The 23002-nt window shown below is 30.5% G+C and overlaps 3 protein-coding genes and 1 pseudogene across 4 annotated transcripts in view; 1 reads left to right on the forward strand and 3 right to left on the reverse strand.

The window, feature by feature from the left end:
• The first annotated feature begins 2639 nt into the window (after nucleotides 1-2639).
• The window catches only part of LOC105432012 (synaptotagmin-10), a 28186-nt gene continuing 7823 nt past the window's right edge, over nucleotides 2640-23002 (forward strand). The window contains exon 1 of the mRNA XM_011646576.3: nucleotides 2640-2894. Within this exon, the coding sequence (XP_011644878.1) occupies nucleotides 2804-2894 (91 nt within the window). The 5' untranslated portion in view covers nucleotides 2640-2803. The remainder of the gene's footprint in view (nucleotides 2895-23002) is intronic.
• On the reverse strand, nucleotides 6023-14925 carry LOC105432010 (adenylate kinase 7). The gene is made up of 5 exons (XM_089085518.1): nucleotides 14663-14925; nucleotides 13998-14149; nucleotides 13168-13307; nucleotides 11702-11860; nucleotides 6023-6554 (listed from the first exon to the last, which is right to left on the reverse strand). Exons 1-5 carry the CDS (start codon nucleotides 14923-14925, stop codon nucleotides 6243-6245), a joined length of 1026 nt encoding a protein of 341 aa, XP_088941644.1. The 3' UTR covers nucleotides 6023-6242.
• Nucleotides 15550-16837, reverse strand: LOC148937869 (uncharacterized). The gene has a single exon (XM_089085519.1). The coding sequence runs from the start codon at nucleotides 16371-16373 to the stop codon at nucleotides 15552-15554; it is 822 nt and encodes a 273-aa protein (XP_088941645.1). The 5' UTR covers nucleotides 16374-16837; the 3' UTR covers nucleotides 15550-15551.
• Nucleotides 17857-21926, reverse strand: LOC105432009 (uncharacterized; annotated as a pseudogene). Its single transcript, XR_016141450.1, has 3 exons — nucleotides 21036-21926; nucleotides 19128-19304; nucleotides 17857-18754 (listed from the first exon to the last, which is right to left on the reverse strand). The product of XR_016141450.1 is annotated as an uncharacterized LOC105432009 (transcript).

A 23002-nucleotide genomic window follows, 5' to 3' on the forward strand; every position in this document is an offset into this window, starting at 1 on the left:
GTCATGACAAACGTGACATGATAACTTTATTTCGATAATATAGTATCTTAATATTATTGCATAAATTGCTTAACGTAAAATAACTAACGTAACAAGTGCATGTATTACAAAATAAATAATCTTGGATGCTATTATCGTTAGAAGAAGTTAAATTAAGTTTTTGTCAAGATAAATGGATAAAGAATCAAATATTTTTTTCATGATGTAATTCGCTGAATCCTTAAAATTGATATGTGTTCGTTCAGCAATAATCAAGGGATAATCAAAAAGGATAATCAAGAATCAAGAAAAACTTGATCTAGAATAATAGAATAATAGAAGCACAATAATAGAAAAACAGAGACACTGCAAGAAAATAATGAGATGAAAATGATAGTTTGCGACGTAGCGTTGTGTGCAACAAGTATCATGTCGAATACAACCAATACATGCGATCCTTCCATGCAATGTCTTAACTTCACAATAGAAATATCGTATATTTATTGGTCTATTAACAGCAGAATTTGAAGAGGGCTAAAGATTAAATGCGTAAGCGTAAACGCGGAAGTGTAATCGGCTTAAAAGCAAGCAGGGATAGTCCTTTCCTTCTTTTCCATGTTAGCATGTGTAAAATAGAAAGTCAATAAGGTTTTAATGAGTTAATGGTAATGCAAATGATCGCAATTATTAATTCAACTTAGATTTGATTAATCCTTCAGAGATATTTAATTAAATATCTACTATTGTATAAAGTTGTTACAAATTTCTTTACATATTTATTTAATATTTGTAGAACAATTATTATTTATTGTGTTATTATGTATCAATATTAATAATAATACAATTTACCTTATCCATATATTAATATGATAAATATTGATATCGCCATTTTAATGTAATATCCAAGAGAGAATATGTTATTTTCATATTACTGCACATGTAATTGAGTTAAAATGTAATTAATAAAACATTTTATATATACATGTTATTTAATATTATATATTTAATATTAATATTAATTATATTATTTAAATTATATATTTGTCATATACATATGTTTTATATAATTATATAATTAAATATATAAACACAAACATTTACAAGTTTAATGCATAAAGCGTGAAGGCATGTTATTCTTAAGACGCCGATCTTTTCTATATTCTATCGCAAGAATGGACAATCCGTTTGAGAGTAACATCAAGAACTTGAGAGAGCTCTTCTCGTATAAGTGCTTGCAACGTGAGATGCGAATACGATTCCTTCTGTATGTACGGAACTTAGAGAAGGTGGTTTGGAGGGGCAAAAAGCCTTTAGAGCCGCGCGATCACAGGCAGTGCACTCAATAAAGCGGAAGAGAGCCCGATGACGCAGGTGTCGCACACTTGCAAACGAAGGTACGAGTCGGACGAGAAGAGTGTAAGGGACGTTAAGGTGGATGTTAAAGTACTTCGTAGCGTAGATAATAGGAGAGCCGAGATTCAGAGATCATCAGCGCGAGAGCATTGCGAAGGGTGTGATTTAACGATCGCCTTCTGCGTGCAACGAGGCATACCGCGCCGGTCGTGGGAGGTTTCAAGGGCAAACACGTGTTGCAAAAGCTTCGACGTAGAGCCCCGATTTTCGGCGGATATGTATGCGTATGGATATATCCGAGCTCTATGCGCGTAACGACGCCACACGTTGCGCGTTTAACCAAGTTTATGAAAAAAGAAACTCAAGGTCGCGGAAAATAGAACAATATCCCCGTCAAAGTGATCAAAATGTAAATATCTATTGTAAATAACATAGAGATAGACGGAATATTTTGAAAAGAAAAAAGATTTCAAAGATTTTATAGTATAACATGATTATATATATATATATATATATATATATATATATATATATATATATGCATTATCTATATATAATTCAGATAAATTTATATGCTTTATATTTTTGTCTTTTTATATAATATTTCTATCTCCTCCATTCTCTCTCTTTTAACTTTTCAATCAGGTACAAATTGAATTCACATAATATTATTTTTTAATAAAAATAATTGCAGGTTAGTAATAATGGTAAGATACAACAAAATATACAAACAAACATATTAACGAGCTGAACTGAAATGGGAAGCCGTGAGGGAAAGGGCAAAAAGAAATTGGAGAAGAAATAAGAGCGAAAGAGGCCGAGGAAGGACGCAACGAGAAAGAGCGCGTGACGGCAAAGCGCAGAGAGAAGTATTACTCCGGCACGGGTAACCAACAGAGACCTTCACCGAGACCGAGGAAGGTCGACATTGCCCCTGTACCGTGTGCCCGTCGCACCCCACCCTATAGCCTATAGCAGGCAGGAGCATCCTGGATAGTATCAGCCGTCACGAGCAACAGCAGCAGCAGCAGCAGCGGCAGCAGCAGCAGCGTAGAGGTAGCAGGCAACCCCTGCCGTCCTACCATGGCATAAAGAAGACAGCGTCGCCACCACCACAGCTACTGTCATCGTCACTACTACATCTACTATCACAATTTCTCCTGCCTACTGCGCTCACCCTGGCCTAGAGGGATACCCTTGCTCCTGTGACGACTTGACGGGGGTAAGGAGCGACCGTGGCAACGGGGGATGCACGAGGGTCAAGAAGGGCGAGGCGAGGGGTTCGGCGAGGGGGATGAACGCAGGCGCGAACGCAGACGCAATAGGCGGACGAAACGGCGCCGAGCATTCCGGCGACGCCAGACAACGCGGCACAATCGAGACGAGATAATCGCCGTGGGACGAAGCTTTAAACTACCCCGTGACTATCCACCTAGACAGTCGGTCCGCAGCGTCTGAGCGTGTACCAAGGATGGGAGTTGTGAAGACGGCGTCGGAGAGCATTCTCGAGGAGACCGTGGTGCCGAGCGAAGAAGCGAATTACTCGCAGCAGGGTTACGCCGGTAAGGGAGTTGATTTCTCTTTTGTCATTTGTGCGAAAAAAAATGGTAGGAGGGAGGGATATCGCGAGGCCGTATTTCCGGATGGAATTCGACGGAGCGCAAGGCGAGCGCACCCCGTGATATCAGATGCCGCGATCAAGGTCGCCCCGCCGTTCGCTCGCTCGCTCGCTCGTTCGTTCGGTTTCGGACCGGCTTCGGTGCGGGAATTCGCCGATTGTTCGCGACGCCGTAGCTTTAAAGGCGATGTGGCGAGCCGCCCACCCGAGAGCGACTGCTAACAGGTGTTTGGAGATACAGATATATATCGCCCGCGGGGCTCCCGTACGCCAGCACTGCCGGGAAAATCCAATCCTCGCTGTTGTAACATTAGGCCGTATTTGCAGTCAGACAATTAAGCACGCTTCGATTCGCGGTTTACAATTTATTTTAAGGAATGATAACAACACCACTCGGTCGCGAATTCGTTGGTGGATCGATTACACCACCGATTAGCATTAATTGGTAGCAACAGCATTAAATTGGTAAATTATAACACAACAAACACGCATTAAACATGCATTCTTTTAAATGTGTTGAACTAAAGCATTCGAGATGTTATTTGAACGTTAAAAATTGATGAGAAATTAATATTACGTTTATAAATCGTATGAATTACTATGCGAGAGTATTTCAAAATTTGATGTTTGATTATAATCGCTGATAACATCGCGTCCTAATTGATTACAGTTTATATATTGAATCACGTAATTCGCATATTGAGATTTCTGTATATCTCCAAACATTAAAACGATATAGACGTGATGCTCCGTTAATGTTAATGCTGTCGGCGTCGCGTTGCTAATGTCGCGACTTGAGTATGATATAACGCGTGCATACCGCTTCTAGTACGAAAAAGCAGAGCTTTAACTATTTATACTTGTAAGAATCGATAAATGCCGCGATAAAGTTTTACAAAGAACAAGGCGATTTCCCTTCTATGTCCTCACTCTCTGACAGTGTTGGCGGAAATTAGCAGATGAGATAGATAGAATATTGTCTGTCGATCATTCGAGCGAGGAACATATGATCCAGATCTACTTTCAATACGGATATTGCATTGTATTGATTAAAACCAGGTTACTAGTAAACTGACCCAATTTCTGGCCGATAGGCATAAGTTTCGAATCGATTAGGCCACGCGAATTAAAGCTACGTGGAGCATTTGCAAGCTAATTAGCCGCATTACATTTCCTTAATTTTCGAGTTTACTTTCATATGTGGCACCCATGAATAATTTACTCCTATCCTGTGATTTCCCGTTTATTCCAACCGAATTATTCATAAAATTGCTTTCACAAAGAATATTTCCACGTGTTGTTTTCACACGTATTATAATAAAATTAATGTAAAACAAGACAAGGTAATTTTACGTTATATTAACGTAAGTCCTTGTACAAAAAAAAAAACATTTTATATTAATTCAAAAGGAAATCACGTTTCGTTGCGAGAACATTTAATTCACATATCGTTCGTGCAAAAATAATACAGAAAAACACTTTGAAAAATGTGGCAAGCTTCTTGTGATAAATAACGTCGAAAATTTTTGCCCTTGGTTTCATAACAACCAAATGATTCAATAGAAAGCTTACAATCTTTTGAGAAGAAGCTACACACACTTAAGCGTTCGCTTTCATGAAAAGGCGTAAGGAAAACTGATAGCGAGATATTGAAAGATTGAATAGTTTTGCATGGTGACTATCCATCATCCATCCTATCCTATCATTATAACGATATCATCAGTGTAATTAAGCTTCATGATACACGTGTATAAATTGACGTCAATTAACTAATTTCCAATATACAAGACATATTTCTTGCATAATTATAATTTATAATTTATAATTTTATTTTTAACAGTAGGTTAAATTTTCACTTTTATTTTATTATCTTATTTTTAATACCAAGATAATATTATATTATTTTCATTAGTATTGATTAATTACTTGGTAAATCTCTTCTGTCAATTTTCCCTATGTTTGTAGTATTTAGAAAGACACATATTAACTATGAGTGGAGTCAAGACAAATCAATATTTACCAGTTCAATCCTAAGGGCAACAAACCGAAAATTCGACAGAATTCGACAGAAGTTTACTCGTGAAATGACTTCCATCAGTTACGAAATATAATGATTAATTGATTATTACAAGTTTAATAAAACGTATAATGTATCAGTAATATTTATGATACTGTATAATACCGTAAAACTTAAATGTAGAAATTGATAATTGTGTGGTATCATAAAGAAATGATAAATTTTTCCCATTAATAATTTTTCCCATTAATTTAGCTTTAAAGGATTACCTTCTCGTAGCCTTGAAATCTGTAGTAAAAACATTGCGTATTTTCTAATTTTTATAAAGTATTTGTAATAACTTTTAATGTGGTTAAAGTTGTATAAGCTTCCCATAGACACAGTTTACTTGGTCAAGGACTGTAAACTTTGCTCGTTGAAATTCTCTCAAGAAATCACACGTGTAGAAATTAGACATTTACAAGAAAGGAATAAAAAACTTTTTTCAATTAAGTTTCTTTTTGCGTATTTGCTATTTAATATAAATTAACCCAACATTTGTTAAATCATTTGTTATCTTAATGCAATTGATGCGTGAAATCCGATTTCATATCTAAAAGGTAAATCCCTTGTGAACGTCGCTTCGAACGATCAGCTTGAAACGCCTGCTTGTTGCACAATAGAATAGCATAGGTTCTTAAATCCAAAATCAGATATGAAATGAAGATATAAGACGAGTATTACATACTCAATACAATGAAAGGATAGTGACAAAAAATTACAATAACTATATTATTTTTTTTTTAGTATCGCATATGTAATTTAATTTTAAAAAATATTTAATAAGAGATGAGAGATTATTTAAGTACGTTATGTTATATTTAGTTCACATTGCACGTGTCTAAAGACAAAGTCACGTTCGGATGAACATCAACATTATTGGGTTAAAAAAATAACGTTCGCATAAAAAAGTCGTCACAGTTTAGTTAACAAAGTTATTATGCATGAAAAGCATAATATTGAATATCAAAGAGGATTTATATCGGGTGTCTTCTATTTAGATATCTAGGAATTCGTAGCTTTAACGAAATATATTAAAATGACAAATATGAAATAAACATATATTAATATAGAATAAGCATGAGATCAATTACTAAAATATCATGAAAGTTTAAGATATAATTGCATTTTTGTCTTTAATTTAGGCTAGATTTTGTCACACATCTAGATTGAATATTTATTTAAAAAATGTATTAAAAAAATTATTATCACTTGTCTATTTTAAGAACAAATTTATTAAGCTTCATTTTCGGATTCATCGGTCATTCGTCCAGCGAAATTAAATTCTTCCTTTTCAGAATTATCAATTCCTTCATACTCTATTATCTTCATCTTTCCATCTATATCTTGCATTTTGCTTTTTTCTGTTTCTTTTGTGGTACATTCATCCTGTTTCTTTAGGAAGTGAGCTACATCAGCCTTCAATTTCTCCGTCGGAAGGACATCGTTTTGTTGCCGGCTGATAGCATCCAAAAGCATACTCATTGTTTCCGTATAATCCGGCTCGAACATTTTTCCCTCGGGATTCTTTTTAAATAAATACTCAGCCTGGAACATAAATACGTTTATGCAGTACAATAATCTTAAAACGCGTCGTGAGTTTGAATGTCAAATAACAAAGCAACATAAGCAAAATATTTTTATCTATAAACATATTTTAGTAAAATAAAATCTAACGAATTAATTGAAATCGCAAATGAAACGTAGTAGCTTCAATTAATTCTGATTGAAAGCAAAATATCTTTAGACAATTATTACATTGAAAGTGACTCAAAAGTATTTCAACTCACAATAGAGTCCCTTTTTAATTGAAATGCGTATATAGAACTTTTTCCGGCTGTTGTAATTTCTATAATTAATTCGGCTCTGCTCCCGCATTCTTTATTCGTACACGAGAATATGCGAGAATGTAGGATCGACCTCATAATCTATTTAAAAACAGGTCGTGTACCATCCTTCTCCATCTACAACCGATATTACGACCGACTTTCACTTTCAATGTCGTTCGTCCTACTTTGCTCTGATTTTTGCAACAGAACTCTTCTTGCGGTCTAACACTGGACAACCCACGTATCGTTTTACCTTCACCATTTCAATTCTTCTATATCAATGCGAAAGCTTTGCTGCAGCGTTGTTTTATTTTTAGCAGCAACAATGATTGGCACAACAATGCGGCTATCATAAACGCCACCATGTAGTTTTGCCGTAAACAATACCCAATGCGGGATTGTTCCACAATAAGCGGAAATGGCGAGTCTGGATTGACATTTATAAAATATGAAAGTTATAGAATTTTATTTTATAACTGTTTATCGTGTATTAAACGCTACATTTCATTATTTTCTACTATTATATGATGATTCATGAAATTTGATAGTTATAAATTTAATTTGACAGTTAATTTGACAGTTAATAATAATAGAAATTTAATAATATGCCTTTTTGTATTATGAACTAGTAATGAATTATTATACATATATGCGAATATCAACTACCAATTGTATGAGGTTTGTCACTGTTAATAAATTAGTTACCATTACGGTATAAACGTCATCTCCATATTTTACACGTGCATGAATATCAATGTAGTGCCAGTACAATAGAGTCAATAGTGACCTCAAGTGTCACAGAATACTTTAACAAATGAGAATATAACTAATATCATTAATGATACCACACACATTACAGAGATAATCCGAACTGCTCATTTGACAACATTTCATGCAATAAAATGAATAAAATATAAAGTTATAAGAATTTTTAATAAAAAGGACTTAACTCAAATAAGCATTGGCCATTATTTGTCCCAGATTACATTAAATAAAAATGTGTTAGCCTGTTTTTTCTATATGCATTGTTTTCCTTCAATAGATTTTCGCAGGTAGCATTCACGTGCCATTTAATGTATTTTATCCAATTTTCTCCGATATATCCGATGTTGTGATATAACTTTTTAATGGATGTATCTACCGTTACGTCGTTATGATCGCGATGGATTTAAACTTGAGTTTCACGAGACGAGATTTATTACATGAATAGAAAATCAAAATCTCGCTAAATACAATGTTTTTTTTATTTTTATTTTCTTAAATTTTTTTAATTTTTTATTACAAAAATAGTTGTTATATAAATTTTATATAACAGTCGAGATATTTGTTATTTTGAAACTCGTTATAGCTTCTCATTGAAATTGTCTACCGAGTACGTACATCTAGAATGGCAATTTGTGAAATCCCATAAAACGTTTATTATATTTACCATTCGTTTGTGTTTATAGCAGTTATGTAAATATTAGATTGTGCATCGCATTCGTAATTTCAGCACAATCATGACGTCCCATACGTCGTACATTCCACCTTGTTATTAATTTTCCTTTGTAAGTTGGTCCGCGCGACAAGCTCTTATGCAAGAACGTCTAAAGATACTAGCTTATTGTTGCGTTATCGTGTTCTATTACCTTGCAATCTCGTATTCGCTCGTGTCTCGATATTTCCCAAACGTTAGAATCCTGATTTGTTTGCACGCGGTCCGCATAGAAATGATCACATTATCTATGCTAAGAGACGCTACAGCGGTTTTATCGTATTGCACACGTCGGTAATAATAGAAAGCATATGACTCAGAAAATTCAGTTGAGGTAAGACTACGCAAACCTAATGTAATATTTGGAAAGCAATACATCTACATTTACGATCTTAATGATCACGTTTTTTTTTCTAACTCAATAAAATAACACAGAGGCATTTTGCACGTTGGAGTATACAAAATAACATTAGTAAATCTCTACAGTCTGTGATAATACAAGACAAATATAAAAATAGCAAATTAGAGACTAACGATTTTTAAAAAAATTTTGTTAAAAAATTTTGTTAAAATTTTTATAAAATAATAAACAATTTAGATGGATATTGTGCAAAAAAATATTGGTATCACTTTGCTACAAAACAAGAGATATTTTTTTCGAGACTACACGAATACGATCGATCGAAGTGACGCGACAATGAAATTTTTATCAGCTAACATTCCCTCCCATCCAGTTCATCGGCCTGTGGATTTTCGATGAAAAATGTGTTGCTAAAATGGAATTTTTAAATAGTTTAATATGATAAGTTCTTGCATCATGAATTTATAAGGATCATCAAAAGAATATCAGCAAAAAAATATAAAAGAACATTTAATTTTTAGGAAAGCTTAAATTACTGAACAAACGAAAAAGACTCGATTCTTTCTATCACTGAAAAAAATAGAGAGTTTATGATATATAATTGAGTGTAGTCGTAAATGTCTACGTCAAAGCAGTTTTGAAAAAAACATACATTGTTTTTTGTCTGGCTTGATAACATATTTTGAGACTGCATTTATTTGAAATGATTGCCTTTTAAATAATGGATTCTGAAGATCAGACATGTTGCTGTAATAACATGATACGCCAATTCACCAAATCCACTGGGAACATCGAAAGTAATGCGAATTTACTTTATCGTTATATCTTTCTTTCCTATGTCTCTCTGTCTCTTTCCTTCTCTTTTCTCCTCGTATCCCTTTAGCCTCGCTATGACACTCTGTCTATCAATTTATGGATCTATGTATATACAATGAGAACTTTCTATTACCAATTTTAATGAAAAAAATCGCTGTTTGAAAGAAAACATTATAATGAACTGAAAGTGGGCAAAGAACTTTCTCCTACGTAAGCGATTTTAAGATTAGGGAAATGGAAAATTGAAAAAATAAAGATGTAGACGATAAAATCTGTTATTCATAAAGAGGCTGCAAAGAGGATTATAATGTTTCACGTCGGCAAAATTTATCTTATAATATAGCATCCAGAATATGCATATTCTACATGCTGCATTATTAAAATATGCACAAGTACATACACACTTATCTTTTAATCAACTTTATATATAAAATACATACAGAATATTTTATAAAAAATATTTAAAGTGTACATATAAATAAAAATAAATTAATAAAATAAAATATAATAAAATATATAAAATGTAGATAGAAAAAAATTCAGTTTAATTAAGTTAAGTTCAGTTTAATTAAGTGATGATGATATAAAAATTTAAATTGTAGGATTACGTTTGTACGACCTCTGAAGAGATCGGGAATAACAGAATGAATTAAAACGATTACTGAAGCCGATAGTGAAAAAAATTGCCTCTGCCCTTTGCGTTTCTCTATAATAGTGAACGATCAAAACCGACGAAGCTCGAAATCACGAAATTATAGATAGAAGGTTCCGATATCGTCGACAGAGAGCCAAGAGAACGGTCATGCTCTTATTCCTCCTGTGGTTCGATGCTCCGGAGTGGAATGGCGTTTAATCGTGAGCAGTAACCTATCGATTTTCACGGGAACGGGATTCGAAGTGTGAAAGTTGTTCTCGTATTCGCACATGTGAAATGTTCCTTTCGCGGCGATTACCGAACTGTGTCAAAAATTTAGCGGAATTACCTAGTTTGGCGATGTCTTAGAGTGGACATTCGCACACCAAACAGGTCCCAATAGAATTTTATTTGCCATTCTGTGTCTAACGCTTTCACTCCCGTTAATTGCAATCGTTTCACGTATGTATGCGAGTTATCATTTTTCTCATCGGATATCTTTCAAACAAATTATTATTCAAGGTTGCTACTTAAATTTTATATACAATTATTAACTATTTATTGAAAATTGTTTAGTAATAAGAAAGCTATTTTAATCTCAAAATATTTTTGCACTTCTAAAATAAAATATTTTATTTATTTAATTGAAACATCATGAAACATCACAAAATAATAATTTATAATAAATAATGAACAATTTAGAGTTTGATAAATGAAAAAATAAGTTTCAGTGCAATGAATCTCGACTTGTAAATATCTATTTTATGTGCAAAACATATATTTGACAATTTTAGAGCTTTAAATAATTTAAAATAAATAAAATTTTATTAATAAACATTCTATATGTAAAACTATATAACTCTTTTTTTATTGTTCCGGCACGCAATTTGATTATGGCATGGCGACCGTTAAATTCGATACAGCACGTTTTTTATGAAAGGTGCAGTATCGTCTCAGTTTGCTACAATGATCGATACATCTGTGTAAAAAAGGGTCATCTTTTAATTTGTCTTCCGAGCGTATTATTATTTTCTCGTCTAATGGAAAATAATCACCAAATATTGCACTATATTCCCGGGTGTGCCAAACAAACTGTGAATTTAATGGAATTAAAAACGGGTTATTCCACGTAATTACTCTTAAGTTTCTTCAGTACAACAAGACTGAACTCATTTAGACTGAACTCGTTTAGACGGAGTTTAGTCTGCCGGAACGCAGCAGATACCATAATCCATTTGTCGCGGCACATTGTTCGAGTTTGACAAGTTAATTTTATTAGCAAATCCATTTTACATTCTTGCGCAGCAGAACTTTTTCGCTTCTCAATTCACAGTTTTTATTTTGAGCTATTACTACCAATAAAATGGTAATTAGTTCCGTCTATACAACGGAAATCTATATATTATTATTATTATTATTATTCTTGATATTGTAATTAAATTAATACAGTATTTTCATGGTAATAATAGAATATATATATATATATATATATAGTTTTGTGGATCTATTCTATTCTGGATATTCTGCGAAATATATAAATATATATATAAAATAAAAGTTAACAAATGATGGTATACTAACGAGAAAATCTATTGGATCCTCCGGTCGTAATTTTGCCACTTCTATCAAAGCTTCCGTCAATGTTGGAAAAATATACTTCACTAAGTACTGCCGTAATGGTTCTGCCAAGATACAAAGTCTGTGCTCCTCCTCTTGTTTCAATTTTTCCCTCAAGTTTGTCTGGAAAAGACAAAGCTTTATCTGCCATGCGATTTATATAATTTATATTATTTATTGATAATCAAAGAAATTCGAGATTAAACATATCAACTTGATGACACTTTTTTAAAAAATTCTGTTTTACATAAAATAATCATAATAAATAAAAAAATATATAATAAGCCATGATTGTGACTTCGTATTTAAAGTAGATATTTTAGAATGATAATCAATACGGGAAAAAAAGTCTAAGAAATAATTGTATTATATAATATTTCAGAAATTCATTCTTTATTCTTGTTTTGCTCTAGTCGAATGATTACCGTTGTATAACTATGATTCTACGTGTACAAAAGAATCCATCTTACGAGCAGCCAACCGTGATCGATACGCATTTGCATTTGCCGGTAGCTTAAGCTGCTAATGCAGCTACAAGCTCCGTATGCAAAAAAGTTCCGTAAACTTCTAACGCGACTAATCCTGGTCAGTCGCGTAACTTTTTCAGACACGTGTAAAAAAACAGATTAATATTGCAAGCGAGCGCTTCAACTTGTCTGGTTTATTTAATCCTCAGATCCGCTTACGAGGTACTAATTCGTCTTTTAAAAGTAATTTCCAGATCTGAAAACTTCACGCGGGTGTGTAAAATGACACAACATGTACATAGCGAACGTCTAACAGAAATATTGGAAATATTGGGCTAATAGAAATATTCGTCGATATGCGGACATAAATTTCACTGGCATCAAAAGTACGGCATTTATAACCGATGGTACGATTCATGATTGAAAAAAAAGCTGAATATTTGTCCGAATATCTGTTTCCAGAATTACGCCCAGCTAAGCAGAAACTTGATAACTGCTCTTATGATTACGTTGGATAGATTAAAGCTCGCCTGTAATAGACACATCTATATAGCAACGCGTCTATATAGCAACAGTATAAAAAACAGAAACGAAAAAATAACTAATATGTAGACTACGTTATATGAGTTATATCCAATTAGTTACTGCAAACGTAAATTTATTTTATGTTTAATGACTTTAATTTATTACATCTATTCATAAACTTTAAAGGAACTTTAGTTCTGTAATTTAAATAATTATTGAATTGATTTGATGTGTGAATTAATAACCTGTACATTTCGGCAAAATTAATGTTAAAATGTTGATATAAATTTGAGAATTAATTAATATATTGGCTGCCTATATTGCATTAATTTGATATTTCACTGTATGTAAATGTTTAGAGAAAATGTAAGATAGATTAAAATACGTTTAGTTCTTGAAGTAAAATCTAGTTAATTTTTATGAAAAAAATGTACAAACCCATTCCATCATTTTCTCTTCACGTTCCCTTTTATATTTCAAAATTTCTTGCTTCTTTCGTAATTTTTCTGCAACTATAGCAGCTTGTGTTTCTGCTTCAGTGCGTCTTTGTGCAGCTTCTATTTCTTCGGCTGTTGGTCCTAATCAAAACAAAAGATATTTTAATGTTGCAATTTCAAAAACTAATACAATAAATAAAATTACGATAGATAATAATTTATTACGATAACATAATAATAATTTAACATAATAATTTAAATAATATAATAATTTTTATGAAAACTCAAATTACGAAAGCTTTTTTATCATTACGATTAAATCAATAAAAATAATTTAGATATCATTTTATTATATCGACACAAAAGCTAAGTCTTTCAATATCATTTAAAGTTCATTGAATGTAAATGTCCTCTCTTTCTTTTTGCAGCTATAATTACGATGTGAACAAAGGAAAAAAAACCGTATAACGAACTAAGATTGACCAGCAGCGAAAGGATCGTCCTTTAGCTAAGAAAAGATACAAGCATATTAAAAATGGAGGCCACTGTTTCAGAAATTATTACTTTGAAGAAAGTTTTTATCTTATGATTCAACGGTTTTATATATCAGAAAATAAGTCTGCTTTAATAAATTTTACCGTGAAAAATAGAAGATATCATCTTATGACATTTATCTTTTCGCCAGATTAGAAATGGCAGGAATAATGGGCGCAGGATAATAGGACATGCGCAATAACATTCTAAACGAATAGAGGACGTTGATGCGCGTATCGTAAAGTAAAAAGTTGAGATGACATAAAATCGCGGGAGAGAATATAAATTATCGCGCACCGTAATTTCTTGGTTTTCCGAGTTTTTCCAGGCACCGATAAATCGTAGGAAGCATATCCGGACAAGTGTCAGTTTCCACCGAGATGACGAGTGGATGGATTTCCATTTCGTCGAATAATTGCAGCAGCGTATTATCGTCCGTATTTCTCTCTCTAGAATATTGTTCTAATATATTTGTTATAACAACTTCCATATAAATAAACTTCTGCGTTTTAATAAACTCTTATTTATACAAACCAAATTTTTACGATTTTACTTGTTTGTTTGGTAAATATGGAATATTAAAGAATGTTCATATTGATGATAATATTTATTTTACTTAAATGTGCAATTAATTTGCAAGGAATAAATATGAATGAGATATAAAATGTTTTAGTTAAAGGTTGAGAAGTTTTTATCGAATTAAAATTACTACTCGGGATTTAAGATATAAAGTAATAACTATTATATAATTTTTATAATTGTTACAATACATTTTATTTTCTTATTATTATATTTTATTTTACATCGAACTTTAATGTCTTCCAATCCCACCTGCAGTCTCAGTATCGATTTACTCATCAAAATTATTATGATATAAATGAGCTATAATATTTCCCGTGAGTTAAAATATTTTTCAAAGGTACTTTTTTATCTCGATGTTATAAAAAATCATATAAATATACCTATATTTTCTCATGCGTCGTATCATGTGCTCTTCTGTATAATGCGTGTTTTGTATTTCTCTTTCTGGGCGGTTTATAATTCGTTCCTTCAAAAACTCATCGCTCGCTTCCAAAACTACGACCAATTCCGGTAGAATCGTTATGTTAGCGGTTGTAACTTTGATATTCTTGTCCTCGAATTCCTCTTCGATTTTTTCTAAACTTTCCTCGCTAACCAGAAATAGATTCTTAGCTTGTTCAAGGGTCTTTGGATACCCATCCATCACGTATCCTTGATTCAAACAGTCCTTCGAATTTAATCGGCTTAGAAACAACCTTTCATGTCAATTAATATTCCTGTTATTATTATTCAAACAATACAAAATATTTACTATGTGTATTTTAATAACACATTAACTAATTATATTGTTTAAAATTTACAGATAAATTTTAAAAGTGATTAAATTTAACGCTTTGAAAATTTTTGTCAGAATTTAACATTTTTTTTATTCTGAATTTGAATATATAATTTCAAAATAAGCGATTCAGCGTATTATTTTCTTGTGTTGTATATTATATTCAGTCTATAAAATTGATAAAGCAAAGCAGGCGAGATTTGTGATCTGCGATGTAACTTGTTTGTAATGAAACTTGTTTTACGGCATTGTAAGTTTTGCATTGAAACTTTGATGTAAGAATACACCAATCTTATCTGGCAAGAATATAGGTGGGAGCATCGCATATGCATGATACATGAAAAGCCTCGTATATTCTAGTAGTTTGATAAACTCTGGGAAAATGCCGAGAAAATATAAAAGAAAGCATGCCCATTTTAATATGGATTTGTACGTCGCTTATCATACGCGCATAGTCGATGTATCGATCCGAATGGAACATAAATCCACATAAACTATACGAGCATGTGAACGCATTCGGTTTTCATGCATTTAGCATTTTCGGAGAAAGCATACCCCATTTTGGCTTTTAACGCTAACTGCACTATTGCGCCATTATGCGATGAATCTGATAACATTTTGGCATCGATGTGATTACAGTACCGCAACGTGGGAAATGAAGCGGTTAATGACGTGAGCAGTGCTTTCATACTGAACGTACGGATAAACGCACGTTTGTGAAGTTGACTTTGAATGAGAAAGTAGGGGAATTCGTGAAAAACTAGTATGTAAATGTTTAATAACTTGTTCAAAACAATATCGTCGAGACGACCATTATTCGCTGCCATGTTGGACCGGATCTCGTCAAGCTGTTCTTGCAACTTTGCCAGACTTACAATGACCTCTTTTTTGTTTTCTATCTGTTCTTCTTGAGCCTCTTTATCCTCGCCATCAGCGTTTTCTGCTGTGTCTCTCAGGTCATCTTGTCGTCGTAAACTTGCTTCCGCAACTTCGATATCGTCGATCTTAGAATTGCTGATATTAACAACAATTGATTTTTCTGTGAATAAATACAGACTTACCAATTTTTGAATTGTATTAGAGATCAATGTTTTCACATGAACGTAATGTATTCCGTAATAATTGGCAAGATATCGAGCGACTATGGTTTTTCCAGATGCCGGCGGGCCAAGGACGATTATTTTCACTGGATGTAGATTTCGCGCAGCTTTGTATTCTTTTATAATTACATCCACAACATCTCGAAATGGCAAGCCCAAATGCCAATGTATTCGATCAATAATGTACACAGGATCGATATTTAAATCCACTGTCATCTCATCATAAATCTGCTGTGAAACTTCCGGTACTAAAAGAGCCTCTTCCTCTGATATGTTTTTTATCTTACCGGTAGTTAATTCTTGGCTGATATTCTGTTTAAAGATATTATATTTAAAAACTAAAATTATATATATAATTATATATTTATATATGGTAGTACATTTTTTAAATCTCTTAGTCTATTTTGTAATTTTTTTGAAAAGTTATTTCACTAATAATAATACCGCATTAAAAAATAACAATGTAGTAACGCTATTAAAAATTAATATGTTTGCATTTTATGAAGAGTTTATCATGTTCTGTCATTTTTTTATTTCGTAAAATAAAAAGGCATAGGCAAAAAATATAAAAAAATAAATATTTAACAATAATCAGTAAATGTAAGGATTCGTACTTTGACGATCGTATTTTGAGAGATTAATTCTCGCTCTACCGCCACAATATACCACATCGGAGGCCAATTTTGTAGCACTGAGGATATAGTTCTGAAAATCAAATTATTTGTAACGGTAAGCGGATTTGGTTAACCAGACAATTAGAACTCCAACATGCTTCACCAAGCAATAACATCACACATCAAAATTTATAAAACGTTAAATTTTTTAAAGATTATGAAATATTTTACAATATGATATATTTATTATAATACCAATTTATAATTATTTTCACTATTACTATTATATTTGTAATAATATCACATCTTAATTCTCTTTAAAAAGTAATATGTATGTACAGAAAAGTATTAACCTATAAAATTATATTTGCTAATATAAATAATAAAAAAAAGCATTATGTAATAAAATTTTTATGTTAATATTTTATGTTAAGTTTTAATGTTAATATGACCAGTAATACTATATTTAATATAAAAGATTATATAAATAAGAAAAAAGTTTCTTTGCAAATTATTGTTTACTTGCAAATGCATTGTTTTACATTTTACAAATAAGCATAAAATTTCTTATATAATATACTTCAAGATGTTATTTTGTTCTTTGGATATGAAAATAAATACCAATATTGTAGTTTTTCGAGCAAAATGAATGTTCTTATATTTCTTTTGTATTACTACTTACGCGGCCAAATCACGAACGTGTAAAAGGGGTATCTTGTTTTGTCCTTTGCCAAATATTGGTAAGAAAGTCGCATTCAGCCAAGCCATTTTGAAAAGATAATGAAGCGTACCTTCCTCCTCACCGTATGTGATGCCGCAACAAACAACTAAAGTTTTTAATTTATTCTCTAAATTAGTGATTTTCTTCACGGACACAACCTCTTTCTCGCATTGAATATGATCCTGATAATTTGGATGAGGTTTTCGTTTTTGATAATCTGCTTCTGTACACGGTAAATCTGGATCTGCTGGATCTAATGGCTTTGTCAAAGCCCACGTCATTATCGTGGAAATTAAAATAAAATGTCGTATTGGTTCCTCTCGTTCGAAGGCTTTTGGTGATTTTTTCTTCATACTTTTTAACATGCAGACAATTTCTAAAAAAATAGAAGAGATAAAAGAGGAAAAATAGAAGAGGCTATATTTATTATTTATTAAAAACCCTATAAGTTTTAAAGTCTTTTACTTTTTAATAATGATTTTGATTTGCTTAATGCATCAAGCAAGCTTTTTTTATTATTCAAATGAGAGTAAATTAGATATAAATATTTTATTATTCCTTCTCTCTCTCTCTTCCTCTCTCTCTCTCCCTCTCTCCCTCCCTCCCTCATAGAGATAAAATAAAAATTTAAATTATGAGCAAGATTTTATAATTCTTATTAACTACACAACTTAAATTAGAAATGAATTATTTTTAAGACTGAAAATTTGTATCATTGCTACATATTTCCTTAATCTAAAAAAGTTTTTATATAAATCTTAATAATAAAATATACAATCTAACATAATTAATTTACTTAGCATTTTCTTCTCTTATGTTAAATATATAATAGACATCAGGAAGGATAATGAAATTACCCTATCGGTATTTTAATTATTAATTAAATAAAAGATGAATTTCATTTTCCAATCTCTGCATCTTTCTTTTTATGCAGTAATAAGAAAACAGAATTTCAAGTTGAACATCGAAAATCTGTATGATATTTAACGAATGCTTAACGAAATATATTAACGTAAAATACAAAATCTTTTTATTAAAAATAATTAATAATTTATTTACAAGAATTTCTTTCTACAAGCTTTCTATAAGATGAAAGTAACATATATTTATATTAATGTACCTTGCAAGACCCAGCATGCTTCTTTAATCTGATCTGATTCCTGCGTAATGTCATAGATAATCACACTGCAGATCATTAATTCAGATAAGAAAAGATCTTTGTCGTCCGAGTTAATCACTATAATGTCTTTCGGACACGACTACTTCCGAATAGAATGAAAATCAAATAGCAGTATTAACAAGAAGTTTTTGTAAATTTTTAAATTTTAAAGCTTTCTAAATTTTTTATATTTTCTGCACTCGTCTTTGTCTTATTTTATTATTAATTCTTGTATCACACAAAATAAGATATATAATGACGCATGAAGGATATAAATGTATTACAGGAATATTGATATAATATTAATATAATCAAATCCATATTTACATTTAATATTATTAACAATTTTAGATTTTAATATGTAATAAAAATACAAATACATAATAAAAATTCGTATTGCGATAGGGCGAACCCATTAATTTCAAAATACCAAGAAACCTCTGTTATCGAACTTGAACTTTACAGAAGAGTATTACCTTGCGATCTCTAACTGTACCGATTATTTCGTATTTTCTTGGAATTTCTACTGTTTTGCCCAGCTGCTTTCTTTTTTCTATCTCCTCGTTGTCTTCATCCTCAAATTCTTCATTTTCTTTACGTGGATCGTCTGCACGTGTATTTAGCGGATCGATATACACAGTATCTGATAGCATCTAAACATTTTATTTAATTAAATTTTAACATAATTTATTAATTATATGAATGAACATTAATAATTAAAATTAATTTAATAATTAATCTTAACAAAAATTATTTTTATTAAAATTAATAAAATACATATTTTTACTTATTTCTTATGTAAATATATACATATATATGTGTATATATTATTTCTTTCTCAGATCAAAATTAGATTAGCAACAAGTAGGTTATAAAATAATTATTGGAAGAGAAATATCATATATTTCAATCATATTTATAAAAAGATTTTGCATTTAAAAAAAGATATTACTGTTGCGCATATTTAATGTGAATAAAAAACTTTTTAAAGAATCTGAATAAAAGAAAATTTCACATTTTTTTAAATTGGTTAAAAGTCTGTTTTATGCAATTTATAAAGTCTATTTCTTATTTATACGCATTTATATATACTTTTTATTTAAAATTGTCTACTACCTGACGAAGCAGTTTGATATATATTTATATGATGTTAGTTTTAATTACACAAATACTTATCTTATAAGATAAATTATGTTACAATAATGAAAAATAATGAATTACAATTAAGTTGTTATAAAAAATTTCTTAAAAGAAATCAGAAGTTATAATAATCATTCTATCATTTCTCATATAACTCTTTCATATAATTCTCATATAATTCTTCATATACTTTATAAAAAGTAATATAAAATGCTTTATTATATTTCGGTATTACGATCGTCTTAATCAACATGATTAAAAAAGAAATGTTGAAAGATCTTTTAATTATTCTTTCCTGTCGAGCGTTACATGTCAGTATGATTAAAATGATACACGTGGTGCTTGAATCAAAAGTTTCTATATTCACAAGCTTCTGATTGGATCATAGCTTTCAGCATTAAGTATCTACTTTTCATGTTTTTGAAACCAATTTTATTGTAGTACTCGCATATTTCTGAAAATACGATTGATACAAAGCACAATGAATTTCGTGCTTTAATTGTGTAATTAAATCGTTCTCAAAATATTACAAAAAAAAAATTATAGATCAAATATTTAAATTCTCATAATTTAAATCCCTTTTTTTAAATAATCTAATTAATATTATTTTGTTAATAACATATTTATTTTTAAAATAACACATATACTTCTGTTTTATATCACACGTATAATGTATATACAAATGTATATACAAATTTATTCTATGTACATAAAATTTATAGAAAATGTAACAAAATATAGTATTTAAATAAAATAATATTAAAAAAACAAATATAAAAAATAAATATTATCTTAATAATTTCTATACAAAACATTTATAATGTGTCTGTGTATTTAAAATTGGTAAAAAGTTTTGTTGTTTTTAATACACACATAAAAACACTGTGTATTAAAATTAAAAACTAAAGATTTCTCTTTGAAAAAAAATGATAAATATGCAGAATAACACATATCTGTTCTTCGATTTTCCTGTAATTTTGTAAATTTATTTATTTGCATGCGTAGAAAATAAAAAAAAAGAATTTTATTTGAAACAATTTAAAAACAATTTAAAAACAATTTGAAAAAAAAGATATTTGTCTACTGAAATTTTTTCTTTGACATTATTCTTCCACTTTGTTTACATTTTTATTTTAATTTTATTCGACAAATATGAAATAAATCTTATACTAATCTAATATTACAATAAACAAATAAATAAATATATATATACACACACAAATTTTATTATAAATAATACATACGTCAGTTAATATCTTTCCGTGATAGCTGTCAATATGATTGATGAAAATGCGCCAGGGCTTAAAATGTGATTTCGCATTTTCAGTTGACAAGTCACAATTCTCTTGTCGTTTTTGAGCCGCCTCGAAGCCGAATAGATTGTCCAAAATGTCTACAGCATTTATTGGTTCAGTTATTGATATATTTTGTTTGTTCATATTTGCTGAATAAATACACGTGGCATGTAACTATTATATCACAAATATCTTGATATTTTGATATATGAAGTTATGTGAGCTGCAGGATATGTTTTGCTATCGACATTTCCAAATTGTTGAAGTTATAACTTCAATTCAATAGAAATTTGTTACATCCATGTATATTGTATATGTATAAAAACATATAGAGTGCTTTAAATTTATTATAAATCGTGTATTCTAAATAAAACAACATGATTGCTAGTATAACTGAAAATTATTGATATCTCTCTAAGGCTTGTAAAAATAAATGCCTTGTTAATGTTTAATTTATGACTGCAAGTTATCTTTATATAATATTTCTTTAGCTTTAAATTTAATTTAATATTATAAAAATAGATGAATAAGTAAAAGAAAAGATGCAAGATAATATAGATATTTTATTTACTTATAATGAAAAAATATTTACTAAACAATAATTAATATTAAATTATTAATATGACGGTATGCTAAATTAATTCAAACATTGAAGACTATTAATAACGGAGTTAATTAATATGACGTGAAGGTTATATGTTTGAGGATTATACTGAGGAGACATACAAAGACAATGTCGGGATTGTGTCAATCCCTTGATAGAAGATAAGCGTACGTACGTTTTCAATTCTAGGACAAGTCCTCTGAGAAAAGCTACTCATGAAAACTGAAATTAGAATCAGCAAAAACAAAAAGGACTGCTTACGAAAAGAACTTAAGCCGTCAAATAAAACCCGAGCTCACTTTAAACGATTTATAATTTGGATAAAATCTGATGGGGGAACAGAATCCTATTTATAATATTATAATTTATATTTAAATATAAGCAAGTATATTTTTGATTCTTAAAATGTTTTCTCTGTGTTGTATGGAACATAAAATTATAAATAAAATATTCTTTCAAATGCAAACATGAATTATAAATTGTATGTATAAATAATAAACAAACAGCTTTAAAAAATAAATTAAATGTATATGGTTGCTTTAACAAACAAAAGCAATGATATAGGTATAAATACAGATAATATAAAACATTTTCGAAATAATACATTTCGACAACGATGGATTTTTTATAAAAAAAAAATACGACAGAGGGAAAGGCAAAGGAGGGTTGGTTGGATCTAAAGAAATGACTCGAAGGTAGAAGGAACAGGTCAAGGCCACTATTACTCGACGAGATGTTTGGAGCAATGTTTTCTACGACCGCATAAATTCGTTATAATGTACTCTCATATACATGGCACGAAATTTTTCATTGATACTATTGATAAATTAACTTTATAAGTGTGTTAATAAATTAATACAAACTTGAAGTAAAAACTTGAAGGAAATCTTTAGAATTGTTGAAGGATGTTTACCTTCTCATGGGATTAACGTGAAGCCACAAAAGATGTAAATTTCCTATTGGCCTTGTAAGGGACATAATATAGTACGCAAAGCACTATTCGGGCTCTCCTTGTAACATAGCTAGATAAAGGGTCAAGGGCGGCGAACATCATTCGGAAGATGAAAAAGGAATAAACATAAAAAGATGTTTTAACGGAATGTGCATATATCGGTTATGAACAGATATTTGATTATTGGTTGGTTGAAAAAAATAAGATCGGTTGTTTTTAGTTATAGATTTATTTAAATCTATATCTATTTCAAAAAATTTTAAATAACAAAATCAATTGACAGATTAATATCATAAAGCTGACAATATTTTAATAATTTTTTTCTCTACGTATGCGATAATTTGGATAACTAAAATTGTC

This window comes from Pogonomyrmex barbatus, unplaced genomic scaffold, assembly GCF_055798465.1.
Source record: "Pogonomyrmex barbatus isolate J1 unplaced genomic scaffold, ASM5579846v1 scaffold10, whole genome shotgun sequence".
Taxonomy (NCBI): Eukaryota; Metazoa; Arthropoda; class Insecta; order Hymenoptera; family Formicidae; genus Pogonomyrmex; species Pogonomyrmex barbatus.